General features: G+C 43.3%; 1 protein-coding gene across 2 annotated transcripts in view; it reads right to left on the bottom strand.

Moving 5' to 3' along the window:
- Positions 1 to 2,839: 2,839 nt before the first annotated feature.
- The window catches only part of LOC126537552 (CD151 antigen-like), a 120,467-nt gene continuing 107,623 nt past the window's right edge, over positions 2,840 to 15,683 (bottom strand). For both annotated transcript variants that reach the window (XM_050184661.3, XM_050184660.3), the window contains 5 exons: positions 14,934 to 15,008; positions 14,401 to 14,499; positions 6,131 to 6,286; positions 5,255 to 5,338; positions 2,840 to 3,472 (listed from right to left, as the gene is read on the bottom strand). In XM_050184661.3, the coding sequence (XP_050040618.1) occupies positions 3,398 to 3,472; positions 5,255 to 5,338; positions 6,131 to 6,286; positions 14,401 to 14,499; positions 14,934 to 15,008 (489 nt within the window). In that variant the 3' untranslated portion in view covers positions 2,840 to 3,397. The remainder of the gene's footprint in view (positions 3,473 to 5,254; positions 5,339 to 6,130; positions 6,287 to 14,400; positions 14,500 to 14,933; positions 15,009 to 15,683) is intronic.

Genomic DNA, 15,683 nt, shown 5'->3' with positions numbered 1-15,683 from the left:
CTATACATGCACAATTGTGCACGCCAAGATAGTGCATCAAAAGCAAAATTATTGATCGAAAAGAATATTTGGAATTAGTTGTGGGCATCTTGAAACACTTCTGATCAGAATTTTGCTGTAAGCTTGCATAATATGTGTAAACTGTTTTGGAAAAGCAAGCTGGAAGGTAGACGGCTGTGTGCTTGATCTCGGTATCGCTGTGTCATCACGCAGCAAGTTCACTTCTTTCGTTGTTTTTGACGATGTTTTACGTCAGGCACATGCATATGTGCTTAGACAGGTGCTTTGCAAGTATGCTGAGTACAATATAGCTGGTGTTTTCATATCTAACATTCCTGTAGAGAGTCCACGCATGAAGTACTCATTCTGTAAACTTGGCAAAACTCATTGAACACTTCAAAACTGCTAATTCTTTCTGGTGCAGTATGCTTTTTATCATTCTGCAGATAAATGTGGTCAAATTAAATTTTCAATGGACAGAATTAATTCACGCCTGAGGAAGATAAAGTGTTGAAATAACTGTGTGAAGAGGTAGAACTTGCGAGTTTTTCTGCAGAAAAGAAGTTTTAAACAATGGCGAAGCGACACTTTTCTTTCCTTGCATGTTGAAGTGCAACGTGACTTAACTTTCCGTATTATTAGTGGTTGACTAGTTTGGAAATTTTAAACTGGACATTTTATGCTATGTGATCTGGTTCTGGCAGCTTCACAGTGGTAGTGCCAATTCTGTGCTATGTCATTTTCTCACTTACCAAAGCTCTCTTCTCCATAAAAATGAAGCACTGTACACCTTGATACACTAATATGTCTCTTTAGCTTGTCAAATTTGCCTTCACGGCACTTTCAAGTGCACAAGCCCAGTTTGAACATCAAGCAGCATGGGAGCACCACCTGGATGGCATTTGCGTGGCCCCTCTGAACAATCACTCGTCAACAGAGTGTCCACTAGTATTTTTTGTAGCAGCACCACAGCGCCTGGTTCACCTATGTGAGCGAAATGCAGAGGGTTCAATATCGGCATGTAATATATCAACTCTTGAACTGGGACATTGTAGTTCAGGAATTCAAAACAGCCACAATTGAAAGCGTCTACTTAAACTAGGAACCCTGGTTATAGCATTGGATACGAGAGACTCATCTTCAAAATGTGCAGAGTATAGGCATTACACTTCGTAGTATTCTAGAGCGCCTTCATCATGGGCTTCAGGACAACATTAACCACAGATTTTGCAGATATCTCTATACTAGTGCCTTTCACAGGGTACCTAGACGATGAACTTGCTTTCAACAATTACTGCCTATAACTGACCAATTACGTGGCCTCTAATATTAGTAACAGAAAGCTGAATTAGGGAATGTCATGTCATTAATGTGTTTAGCACCATTTTCTGATGTACATGGGTGCAAACTGTGTGCTGCTGGAGGAATGTGTTCATCTAAGCAGCGCTGAATTTTTGCCAGTATTTGCAGAAACTTTTTAGGTATGCAGCTAAAAGAGATAGGTTGAGCTGAAAGGTGTTGTTTCAGATACTCCACAGTTGTACAGGCAAGGAGCGAAAAGTTTTTTTCCCCCCCCTCAAACCATTCTAAGGTGCTAGATAATGCGAACCCTCTCATTCACCACATTGAGCAGCCAAGGTTTAGTAGTTGCATGCAAACCTGTTGGTTCTCAACATTTCTATAAAGAGCAGTTTGACGGACATGCCAGATCATTGCTAATGCACCACGACTGTGGCGTGTGGCCTTAAAGATTAGATAGCATAAACAGTCATCTGCTTATCGTAAATAACCGAATGACTAGTATCTGTAGAGTCATAGTATCTGTAGAATCATAAGCATATTTTTTGCCTTGATGTCACTTTGTTGTCATATAGGTTCTGCTGTTTCAAGGTTCTGCTGGGTAAAGCATACGTCTCTGAAGCACTTTCACATCCACTTACCACATAGATACGTGCTAACTGTCCAGACTTTCTGTAAGGTTTACGAATTTGGGCTCGTCTTACAATATTACAAATTTTGTGTCGTGTTTTACTAAAAATAAGTTATGTTCATGAAAAAGATTTCGTTAGTCTCCTGAGCTTCTGTTGGAAGTGTTCTGATGGTGAAAGCATGACAGAGTGTACTTGAGAAAGTTTATGCAGAAAAGTTCCTGAAGCAGGTGAGATCAGCAACAGCAAGTCACTGATCTAAAAGCCATGTATCATGTGTCAGACTTCGCTGTTCCAAGTTTACATCTAATGGGTAATTCCTCGTTAATAAAGTATGTATGTGTCCCTCAGAAGTCGTGTTCTCAGGGCTCCCATTACAAAGGAAGCTTGCTATCTACCGCTCTCCAACCCTTTCAGTCTCATGTTAGGGTATTTTTGCAAATTGGACAATTGACAAGTTGGCAGGTATGCAGATGGCAATGCAAGAACTGTTAGAAAGGTGCAATACACAGGGTAGTTGCACAACTTTGTTTTTTTCTTTCCACATGAGTAGGAAATTCAGTTTCATAAATTACATCTTGAACATTATAAGCAAAAGTGATTTTTTTCTTTTTCTGGGGGGCCTCCTCTTTCATGTTCTGGGGAACGCTGTGCCAGTGTTTTAGGTATGTTACGTACCGCTTTTATATATGTTTATTTAAGGCCTCACAGAAGTGTGAGCATAAAGTGGTAAGACTTTTTTTTTTCCTCTGTAAAATTCGTGTACCTGTAAAAGGACCCTCATAAGTGAGAATGAATGCTAGGTTTACAAATAATTACACTGAAATAAGGATAAATTTTAACAAAGCAGGCACAAATTTGGCTTCGTAGTGAGATGTCAATGTAACGGGACAAAAGACATTAACTGCAACTTTGAGGAAACAGACTTTATTTACAACCAACAGCCATTATCTTCACAGCAAAGCTACACAGCTTATAAATAGAGAACGGCACAGATGCTGTACAGAAATAGCAACATGTGACTCCAATACCTCAGTATACTGAGGCCTACTCTCAAGCACTGTTTAAGTTAATGATTCTCTAAGAAAAAAAATACACACACACTTGGAAGTTGTAATGAGTTGACCATCGATGTTGCCTTAGCACAACCTTGGCATAAAGCTTCACAAAATGCATTAACACTAAATTACACATTGCATTTGACGGCATTGCAGCCCACACATATGTACAAGCAAAAAAAAATGCGAACGAGCACAAGATGACACCGAGATTCTTTCCTTGGCATAGAGTGCACCAAATAAATAACCTACACAGCTGCAAGTCCTGCTATGTACAGAACAAAGGCCCGAGAATTATCCGTTCTTCCTTTCTATGGGCACAGCACCTTTGGTATTGCGCATTCTGTGCTGCACAAGTCTCCTCTCTCTTTTCCTGCAATTACCCCCTTTCGAAGCTCCACAAATGTGACATCAGTAGTACTGCGGATGCCTCCTGTAGTCCCGTAACCTCAGGTACAGACAGCAGGAGAATATCATGCCAAAAACCTACAAAAAGAAAGAAAAAAAAACAAAACAAATGAGGACGTGAGTTGTCCCACAACACCAAGCATGCCTAGGCACCAGTTGAATTGATGATAATATAATCAAATATTTTATTGTTCGAAAGCTATGAAACCATATAGTATACTGAGTGGACATAGCCATCAACGCCTAGAAAACTTGGTTCATGAAAAAGGAGTCATGAATGTACATTTCTGGTAGCTAAGGCATTGTGACTTCACTATATGACTGTTATAGTATTTCAATTTCTATTTTATTCACATTCATTCGACTTGCAAAGTATCAAAGTGGTGATGTAAACGTGTTGGTTCATCTTGACAGAGAAAACCAGTGTGACGTGCATTATACATGATTCAGCAGTCTGCGCTATCATGTCCTAGTGCATTATTTTCTTGAACTATCGTTCTGTACAAACCCTTTCTAGTCCAATTAAATTTTATTAATTAAATGAAAAATTTATATTTCATGCATCTGAATTACAAGAGACGGCCCAAAATAAAATAAACGTTCCCAATGGAGTTTTCGGCAACATATCGAAGGCTTTTTCTCGTGTACTGCAAACAACTCAAGGCATTGGAGACTGTGTGGTTTTTCAGACTTCTTAATTCATAATGCCAACCCCATGAAGTATGAACACAAATTGTTTGAAGTCTTTTCTGCCCACCAAGGTGGGGGCAGCAGGCTCCAAAAATATGTCACAGAGGCCTAAACTCAGCATGATGCGATGCATGGGCATTCGTGAAATATGTATTGGGAAGAACCGTGTTTATCAGTGCACCAAGTCGACAAATCATGTTACTCAGATTTCCAAGATTAGTTTCAATGTTCATTTTTCTGCATGTATTTCTTGCAAAGAGTCATTAGACAAGAAAGGGTTAAGAGTAAAAGAATTGGTTTGCTCTAGAGCCATGAATGTCCGACATCACTAATGACAGGGATCCTATCCTATGTAACTTGATGCTTGGAAGGTATGCATACTTTCTTTTTTCTTGCACCGGTCTATTCTTGAGTCATTTAGAAGCATCTCAGATGTTCCCCCTGTCAGGCTCTGTCCACAGGCTTTTGAAATACTCGAAACTTGAAGTCCAAAGAATATTTTGTCACTTAGTACACACAACTACTTGTGGCTCACTTCTGGTTTCCCCAATGAAAATAAAAATCCATAATGATAGCTTCATACATGGCAAAATAATAATAGCATAATCTTGAACTGTCGTGAACTTTTTATCAAGGTGAACCAATTCTTCGTATAACTTGACATAATCTGGTACAGTTGATTTCTGTTAGCTGGAATTTTCTTTTTAGCCTGAGCAGTAAAAATTTTATGCAAATAAGCAACCACTGTGGTCTTAACACTTTCCCTACCACAGGAAATGAAAAAAATTTACCAACTTTCCCAGAAATTTCCCAGAAATCCGATGCATGGGCAGCCATAATTCCAATGCAGGCTTGAAGCAGCCCACAATAAATAAAGAAAGAAACTGCACATAATGCCACTAACATTGACAAGCACCGTCATCAAGTCTCGAAAAATGCAAGTAGAAGCAAGTTGATGGATATACTACTTGTCATTGGTTCGTAGTGCAAGGTATTTCTGCTCATGAAAACATTACTTGTCATCAGCTATACTAGTTCTAATATACCAGTTAGCGGTAAAGAAAGGCCTAATCTGCTAATCTGCCCCCTTACAGCAGTTCTGCGACCGAATGTTGTGAAATGATCTGTTTAATGTGATGGCTGCAGTGACCAAATGCAGATAATAATTACCTGAACAAGGCATATTCCGAGGCCGACAGCACCTATGATGATTAAATGCTCTCGAATCTGCTCATCAAGTGCATTGATGCATCCCTGAAAAAGACATCAAATAAAACCATCTTGTAACAGAATAATGTAACATAATGTAACAGAATAAAATTGCAATGACTCTAAAGCATTGGCATTAAACATGCAGTTCTTTCAGGTTGCACCAAGTGACATGCCGACACCATATGGTTATCTGTAAATTCTCAAGCTTATAGTTCAGTTCTGCAACGCGTAATACAGTACTGCTTAGAAAGCAATTGGAAGTTATTTTCTCACTGAATGAACGATCACCATCATCACTCCTTATGCCTAATCATAGCGACCACAACTATTCTCTGTCCTTCTTCAAATAGGCATTTCGTAAAAGTTGGCACTTGTGTGCCTTGCCGTCCTTTTTCCTTTTCTCAGCTTTTTTTGGCACTTTTGGAACTTTTGAATGCGGTCAAATTAAAAAGCAGGACAAGTTGCTGGTGTTGAATGAACACAAGTCAACCATGTTTTTTAATATTCACCGCATCTCCTAGCTGGTTTAACCTTGAGGCACACAGTAATTGCATGGCATGAGTTAATCTTTAATGGCACAGTTTCTGCTAAGGTCATCTTATACTGGCTCTTGTTGTGCCTAAAGTTTTAGCTTTGCAAATCATCTCTATGCACGTGCAGTAGCAGCAAGTTTTCCTTTTCATTAAATTTAGAGAGTTAGGCTTCACATTATTTCAAGTAAGGATGCAACTTGCATATACCTGGTTAAGTCAATGAAATGAACTAACAATGCCATGAGATATTGTGATTAGCTGCTTTTGTTGTGCTAGGATCATATTTCACTTTTGCGCTTACGTCATAGTAGATGTTTGATGGGTGGGCCAACTTGCCACAGCCCGGGCCTATGGTCTTGCAGCAGGAGTCCGGAACCTTGTTGTTGGTACGCGAATGCTTGCGAAGCCACATGCTGAGTTTCCAGTCGTCGAAGCCATTGGCTCCGCAGCACTTGAACTGAAAGTAGAGAATGAGAATGCACTGTCAAATTTAAATCCACCTCATGTGAAATTCAATGGCTGATACTTTCCTTGAGAAACCTGGTGCATCTAATGTGCACAGAGCCATGTGCATTGTACTTTTTTTTTACTGCTAGCTGCAACTGGGCATGAGACCCTTAACAACGCTGGAAGTCTACCTTGCAGGGCAGTTCTAACTCACGGGTTAATGGAAACATGCATACCACAGTATAAAAGACTGTCTTGAGACCAGAAAATTTAAGATAATTTCACTCATGTATCCTGCAGCTAAGGAGCGATTGCCTCATGAGGATTTCATGGTGACCTTGATCAAAACCAGGTTATAGTTCCATATATCTTCTGTCAATATTTCTTACAACAGGTAATACATGATGTTAAAAATTGAGCCATAGTTAGAATGACATAGTAAGATGACAGTATAAGAACCAAACATTTTAGAAGGGCATGCATAAAAGGAATAACTATTATTCATGCCAAAGTTCTAAATTTTCTTATTTGATGCAAGCACTTATAAAAAATTTTTTGTAATCAGACAGTACTGTCTCACAGCAACATCTGTGGTTTTGGGCGCACACTGTATTTTAATTCAGTAATTTTTCTTTTTTTGCCACTTGGCATTTTTTGATGTACCCTGCTATTTCAGTTAGTGGGAATCTTGACACAGACACTGCAGATTGACGGTGAATTAAATTAAGAAGATAAGAGTCTTCTTTCAATATTGTACTCCTATTTTATTTAGTGGGAAATGGGTCATTAAAGGTGTCAGACCTTTCATCCTTACACTTCATGCCCAAACCGTGAAGGTAACAACATCAATGTGATGTCACAAACGTTCCTTTAATTTCAGGTATTTCAGCCATTTTAGTGCAGAAAAAGCTTTTGAAAGCTAACAGGCTCCATCTTTGCATACCTTCTAATGTAATGCAGACCTTCTTTGTGAATGAACTATTAACAAATTTCAGGCAGACACTGTAAACATCTATCATGCTGTGGTAACTAAGTGGTATGAGAGCACGACTGGCATTTCCACCTGTTCCTTGTTTTGTATCCGCCCCCCCCCCCCCTCTTTAGTGCCGGTGCCATGCATCAGCGAGATCCCCCTATCTTCTTCGGCATTGATGACAAAGACGTTGAAGATTGAATCTCCTCTTACGAGCGAGTAAGTGGCCATAACCAGTGGGACGATGTTACCAAGTTGGGAAACGTCGCATTCTACCTCTCAGACATTGTGAAACTATGCTTTCTAAACCATGAAGCCAACCTCACTTTGTGGTTGGTCTGCAAGACCAGCTTTACCCAAGTTTTCGGTCGGCCAGCAGTACGAAAGCTTCATGCCGAACAATGTTTGCGTACATGATCCCAAGAGATCGGAGAGAATTTCACGAGCTATGTTGAGGACATTGTTGACATTTGCAAACGGGTGAATGTGTCGATGTCAGAGGAGGAGAAGATCAAACATATAATGAAGGGTATTGAGGACGACGCGTCCCAAATTATATTATCAAAGAGTCCTCACGCTGTCGTTGAAGTGCCAGAATTGTGCCAGAATTGTGACGAGTTGTGCAGGGAACTGCTTCCCACATGATGTCCCAGTATACGCCTACCGACTCTCTGTGAAGCCTTGGAGTTGGCGACAACCATGCTACTCTTTCCCTAAAAATTTAGGAGTTCATTCGCGCTGGGGTATCTCGCCTGCTATCTTTGATGTCTTGTGTCCCGGAACCACCACCACCTGCTTTGCCACCTACGGTCCGCGACTTTATTCAAGAGAAAGTTGCTCAAGCAGTTCCTCCAGCCCATGAACAGACACCAGTCACTGCACCTCTCATGTACATTGAAGCAGTTTTCCGATCTCGTCCATGAACGCTCTTATGCTCCTATGCAATGACCGCCGTCATTTTTGCCACCATCTATGCCACTTCCAAACCAACAGCATTTTCTTCCTATGCCGCTACGAGACCGACAGCATTTTCCGACTTCTCAACCACGACTCGGACCTTAACCCCACCAGTGGCACATTTTCGATGACCGTCCAATATGTTTTGCTTGTCGTGGTGCTGGTCACGTGGCACGCCCCTGTCATCGTTGCATGCTTCTTTTCGTTGCATCCGTCTCGGAGCGGCGTGTCATTGACGACCAGGTTGCTGACATGCTCAAGCGTGGTGTTGTACAGCCTTCAAACAGTCCCTGGGCGTCACTGGTCGTTCTTGGTAAGAAAAAGTATGGCTCTAATCAGTTCTGCATCCATCGACTACCGACATCTGGACAAGCTAACGCACAAGAACGTTTACCCGTTACCGCGCATCGACAACACCCTCGACTGTTTGCAGGGAGCAGAGTTCTTTTTTTCGTTGGATTTACGTTCCAAATGCCGACAAGTCCCTTTGGCACCATCTGATCGACCTAAAACAGCATTTGTAACACCTGTCAGACTACTATATGAATTCATTGCAATGCCTTTCGGCCTGTGTAAAGCTCCAGCCACTTTTGAGAAGACGATGGATAATATTTTACACGGCCTCAAATGGAACACATGTCTATGCTACCTGGGTGGCGTAGTTGTCTTTCCCGCTGATTTCGAAACACATCTCAGCCATGTCGAGCACGTTCTGAAGTGCCTCACTGACACGGGACTTAAACTCAACTTAAGAAACTCTCATTTAGGCGCCCAAAAGCTCACTATTCTTGGCCATGTTGTATCGCGAGATGGCATCCTCCTGGATGCAGCCAAGCTCCGCACTGTCGCCGACTTTCCACAGCCAAAAAAGTTAAAGGAGCTTCAAAGTTTCCTTGGTTTATGCTCATACTTTCGACGTCTCATTCGAAATTTCGCCTCCATAAGTGCACCCCTGACAGTCCTTCTAAGTGGTGACAAAAAGCTTTCCGCTTGATCGCCCACCTGCAATGACACGCCACCCCTAACCTAGCCACCTATACTCCACCACTTCACTCCTGCAGCCCCCACCGAGGTCCACCCCAATGCCAGCGGCGTCGGACTCGGTGCCGTACCCACGCAACGAAAAGCGAGGTTCGGTGAATATGTTGTCGCCTACGTGAGCCGAACTCCTGCAAAGGCCGAGGCTAATCACTCGGTTACAGAGAAATAGTGTTTAGCCATTATTTGGGCCCTTGGAAAATTCCGTCCTTATTTGTGTGCGTACCCTTTCGATGTCGCACATTGACCACCACGCTTTGTGCCTGTCCACCCTTAAGGACCCATCTAGCTGACTTCCTCGCTGGGCTCTTAAGCTATAGGAGTATGACATCCACATTTTCTACTGTTCCAGCTGCAAACACACGGACGCTGACGCCCTTTCTCGCTCATCGGTCTCTGCTGACAGCGCTTGCCTATCCACCCTTGAGCCCACAGTTACATCTCATGCACTGTGCAACGTGCCATTGGAGAAGCGCAAGGATCCCTGGATCAGTGCTCTCAGCATCCTTTCTGATCCATCCACCTCTTCACCATCTCGCGCTCTTCGCCACCAGGCTACCCACTTGTGCGTTCGCGATGGCCTCCTTTATCGTCGTAACTACGTTTCTGACGGTCGCAAGTGGCTTCTTGTGATACCCCACCATCTCCGTGACTTTATCTGCGACGCTTTCCACGCAGACCCTCAGTGCACACATGCCGGCCTTTTCAAGACCTACACTTGACTACGCCTCCGATTTCATTGGCGCGGTATGTATAACTACGTCCAAAAGTTCATTCGCTCCTGTGCTCAGTGCTAACGCCGAAAATTACCTCCTAGACAACTCTACCCGTCACAACCCCTTCCCTGCCTTAGTTGGCCCTTTGATCCTGTTAAGGTTCCCATGCTTGGTGCATAATAATACATCTATTACCTTCAGCAGGCACTTGGTCTGCCTGAAGGCATGTACCATTCGGTACTTGTCTGGAATGGGCATTTGAAGGATATGCACCTTTGTTGATAGGCCATGTGCCAGGCATAAAAAAAAGAGCAGGGCGCCTACCGGAACAATTCCCGGGGAGGGTGGCTGAAGCCCGGTGCCCCCCCCTCCCCCCCCACTTTGGCTATGCCACTGGTTACTACGCAACATGATATGCTGAGGGCCACTTACAGAGATGTCAACCCAATGTTGGTTCAACCGGAATCTTTGTTAACACATATACGCATCTTACTTTGCAAGTCTGCATGTGGGGATTTGTGCCTGCAGGAGCACAACTTGTGTTTGGGACAAGAGTGTCATTACAATAACTGCTCAGCACAAAAATGCACAAGTAAAAAGAACAGTGCAAATCTGGTACTAAAGCAAACAAATGGCTACCTGGGCAGAACAAGTAAACATGCAAAAACAATAGCATTAGTTTGTGTTTTTGGAAAACCCAGATGAAGTGTAGCGTGAACCAATATTATACAGAAATAATAAATGTTGCCGAAATTTCATAGCAATAGAAATTCCACAGGCTGAAAACAAGATTTCTTCGACAAGCTTAAAGAACAACCTATAAATTTTTCTCCTGGTGTGCCAAGCTTCTGCTCTCAGTATGACTGGCCTATTTGGTGTTCCAGAATTTTAATCTACCAGTTTAGACGAACTTAATTCTCTTCGACTTTTGTTGTGTGTTTTGTTTACTTCCATGGTCGCTGCTGACTGGTACAAGCTCTGTTAACACGAAAATGGTTAATCAGATTTAGTGGTGGAGCAAGTGGATTATAAGCTAGAGCTTTTGTTGCCACTTGTTCTGATAGTCCAATACTTAATGGTTCTTGGAAGGTCAGAGGGTAAAAAAAATTCTTGTCATTTGTGGTCAAAAAATATTCTGCTGTAAGTAAACCAATGTAAATGAAAGAATAGTTTTGGTGAGTGGATTATCTCGCATTCAAGTCTAGTACATCACTGCAATCTATGTTTAACAGTGGCTTACAGTTGAATTCTGCTCACACAAAAATTATTAAAATGCGGAACGTTCTGTTGGCAAGAAATCTATGATTACTAGTGATGAAGCAATGAAACCAGCAAACTGCAAAATATTTTTAATTCCAGAGACTGGAAAGACTAGATTGCTTGTTTTTCTTCGCATGTAATGGCGTGATGAAAATTATGTTTCGAGTAAGAACTGTACCATTGCAGCATTATCATCACAGGTACCGCTGGAGTTCCCTGTAATGCCCAAGATTTACTAGATAAATATGTTGCCCACTGTGCATGCTTGCAACGACTAGATATACCTGGTAAACCGATACAGCTGCACGAAATTTCACATTTTAACCGTTACGGATAATAATAACACGGGGTGGAAGCGGTCGTTTGATGGTCATAAAATGAAGGGGTGGGTAGGAATAGTATATCTATATAACGCAAAATAAGCGTGCGCAATGCAATGCGACCGAAGTCTTAGGCCTGAAATAAATAGGGCGTCACACCAAATCCGCTACAGTGATGCGCACTCGCGCATGGCCACCTGCGCATGCGCCGGTACAACATGCTTGAGCGCATGTTTGTGCCACTGTCCCTGGTAACCGCAGCTGCACTCTCACTTTACCGCAGGCGCGCGCCGCACATGCGCGTACGTCGTACGCTCCCCCGGGGCACTGAATTGTCGGCTTTCCTGCAAAGCTGCGTTGTCCGGTGGATCAGCCCGCCTATGTCTAAAGGGATACTACACGTAAATTTTGAATTGCGCTTTTCGACTACACTTGGACACCGCAAAGGTCAGCCGTGCCGAGAACGCAAGCTTGGTAAGCCATGAAAGATACAGCAAACGAAAGACGGATGGCAACTCCATTTACCGCACCTACTAGTGACGTAGTAGATTTAGACAGCGTCTGTTCCGGTCTAGTCGATTGTTTACCGAAAGGTACCGACTTCATTGCATTTTAATGGGAAAAAATTTTCAACCTTTGATATTCTGATAACCTTTTATTTTGTAAAGAACCGCTAAAATACGTTTAAAGGCATTGAAAGCCGCAATGGCACCCTGACCCAGATGCCTCCTTTACTAGATGCCTGCCACATGAGCTGAGAAGCTGGTTCCTGCCCCTCTCCTCTTTCCTCCTCTCCACCCGGGTCGGCTGCGAGCGCTAGCTGCTGTGACCGCTGCAAACCTAAATCACGTTGCCCTGCCTCCGAGATTTTAGCGGCGCCTCTTGCGATCCCGGAGGCTGGACCCGCGGTATCTCGTCAAGCCATTGGTCGAGCGCGCGCCAGCCTAGTAATCGTCACTTCCTCCGCAGGAAGTGGGTCGGCAGCGAGCGCCGTCTCTCCGCTACTATCCTGAACTATGGAAACCTCCGCTCCAATGGGAAGACTAACGACGCTTCAGGCATTTCTTTTTTTTTTTTTTTTTTATAGTAAAGTCGGCATTGCCCTTACGTACCAGCTCTGAAGTTTCGGCGCGGACTTCGAAAGGAGTTTAGCCCTCATTTTCTTCACTACAGTAGTAATGAACACTTTTCCTCCAGAAGAGTAGAAACAGTTCTGAAATAATACTTTACCGCTGTCAACACGAAGAGTCGGAGACAGAAGATCTCGACCGAAGCGCTCTTGATAGTGTTTTTCTCATGCTGATAACATTACAGCACTGACTGCGATAGCAAGGTTAAGCGTCGCGCTTGAACTTCTCGCAACCCTTAAAAGCCTTATCACGCTATGTAGGGCCTCTAATGACATCTCACAGGCTCCACTACGCTGCCGTAAAAAGCCGCGCCATTAAAATGACATCACTTTCCGAGTTTGAGCTCCGAATTGTTCTGCATTTTGAATATTCAATAGTCTGACAATTTTTAAGTTAAAAAGCGTGCGCTGCGAGTGTTATGTTTCATGACCTTCTTTTCTTTTTGTGGGCTGCCATTCTCAAAATTCTGAGGAATAATTTAGTCAAGAATGTAAGACCTGCTACGAGAAACCTTAGGGATAGAATAATGTAGCAATATAAGCCGCATATATACACCATGGCATCACATATACATATACCTAAACATATGCAGGCCTTCACGGCAACGTCGACGGCGTTAATACGCTTGGAGTGTCCAGATATTGCTATCGCAATAAAGAAGAATGGGCAGTTTCGCACGAAAAGCGCAGAACATGACAGCAATAGAAAGGTCTAGCGCTGCGCGAGAACTGCTCGGACGGCGTCCTAACTGTACGCGGGTGCGACATGTAGGCGCGACGCAGCGCGCATGACAACTCGTGGGGGTGCTATCTTAAAAGAGAGGTTCCTTTTCCGAACAATCACAAGATTAGAAGAGGAGATTAGAAGTGCCGCCAGATGGCGTTGCGGGAGTCACACGTCGGTGTTTGCGGCGGCAAAGCTATAGAAACGATGGAGTATGTTTTATTAGAATGTGAAGACATCTGCCCAGCGGTCGATTTAGGCACCACTGGCCTCCTTGATGCCCTTGGGTTCAGCGAGAGCAGGGGAAAAGTAAACATGTCCGCAATAGAGATTAGTAAGAGGCGATTGGAAGATTGGTGGAAGTAGGGAAACGACAAAGAACGGAGACGTACAAAAGCAAAGTTCGCAATAGGGGCTCAGAAAATTTGGTTGTGGGAGTTCGTAGTGTTTCTTTTCTTTTTTTTTTTTTCTTTCTTAAGTTAGGTAGGACATCAGGCAGTATAATAGCAATAGCTTGGTGTCGCAACCCACCGCCCCGTTCCAAAGGGGACGCTCATAGCATCCATCCATCTGTCGGTGGGGCACGAGAGGAGACCGATGGGAAATCATCGGCATTAGTCGGCGCCCACGGAAATATTAGATAACGTCAGCTTGACGTTCACTGCACTGCTCATACCATAGCATACACACAGCGACTCAACTGGAACGTTACAGTGGGCTTATGCGTGCGAATGCTCATGCCATCAGTGGAAGGCCGAATGCTGCCCATGTTAGTAGGAAACCCTGTGGTCCACTTGGCTTCGTTGTTTTCGCAGCCAAGCGCGCTCCGCGTCTCTGGAGGCCTAACCCTCCGCGCGCCAGCCGCGCATGCGCCGTCACACTGAGGCGGCATTAATGCGCCTCGTGAGTCCGTATAGTTACTATCGCAATAAACAAAATCCCCGTTATATTCGTGCAAATGTTATGAGTGCAATCGCTCAATGCTGTGCTACGTAAAGTGTACGTACGGTGCGCTGCAAATCGTTGATTGCCTCTGTCCTGCTTGCGTCGATGCCGTAGCTCTCGACGAAAGTTGTGTTCAGTCCATCAGCCAACTCGTGCCACACCTGAAACAGTTGTGAAGAAACATGCTTTACGCGATCGATATTCGGCAAAACAGCCTTATGTACATTTTTGAAGTACACGCGGAGCACGTGCAATTTATTCTCACCTTCTGTACTTTTTATATTTTGCTAATATTTTTGCTTGCTCCTTTAATAGCAGGTAGATAACCATTACTTATACGGCTATAATCAGCACGACAATCTTACTACTGCCAACTTGTTTTAATATGTCTTTGGACTAAGACGAAAGAAAGAAAACAATTTATGTGCATCCGGCATACTCTATTTGATAACGCAATTTTTGTTTAATGATTTGAACACGTGGATGTACAATGTGCAGGACAAATTAATGCGTACACTAACAGGAAAGTGCTGCTGTTGTTAGCAGTTAACTCGCTCCCTATAGACTGGCCAATGAATAAAGACTCTTGTTTCACCTGTTCTTCGTAGACGTAGGCAATGATCCCCGCAACGGCTTCCATCAGGAATATCAAAAGGAGCAGGAAGGTGTACTGCAAGGAAAACGATGATGCAGCATTTAGTCAAGCGCACGGTGTGCTACATACACAATCATCCAGAAGCGTGGTGTGTAATAGTGATGCTCCATGAATTCGCCACGCATCAGTGTCAGTGCACACAATTAAGAGCTGATAACAAGCGACCATGCACGCATTATTGTTCCGCTGGTTCTTCTCACAATTTGCGTCCGTTTAACGTATCACTCTACGAGAACGGGATACCCAGTACAATAAGTAATCATCGAAGTGTTAATTGGCTTCAAGCTGGAGCTCCCTTTTTTGCTCGCACTGTTGATCAATCAAGTCTCAGTCATCCTCAGACCCCTATGATCTACACAAGCAAGCATTTTACAGGATAGAAATTACGCGAGGTTTCTTCCTTTCTTTCTTTCTTTCTCTCTCTCTCTCGTTCTTTCTTTATTTCTCTCTTTCTTTCTCTCGTTCTCTCTCTCTCTCCTTCTTTCTGTCTTTCTCACTTTATTTCTTTATCTCTTTCTTCATTTCTTTCCTTTGACACCTGGAGGAATGGTTTTCAAAATACAGCTTCAGACATACACACAAACATGGTGCTGCAAAACCGCTCCACTTACAAACGATACGCTGTGTGCAGCCGGCGGAAATTTTTTCTAGCGAAGGTCTTTTAGTAGCCAAGATTCTCGCGGGAAAGGA

Source organism: Dermacentor andersoni, chromosome 4 (assembly GCF_023375885.2).
Source record: "Dermacentor andersoni chromosome 4, qqDerAnde1_hic_scaffold, whole genome shotgun sequence".
Classification (NCBI taxonomy): Eukaryota; Metazoa; Arthropoda; class Arachnida; order Ixodida; family Ixodidae; genus Dermacentor; species Dermacentor andersoni.
This window is presented reverse-complemented; position numbering and strand designations above follow the sequence as displayed.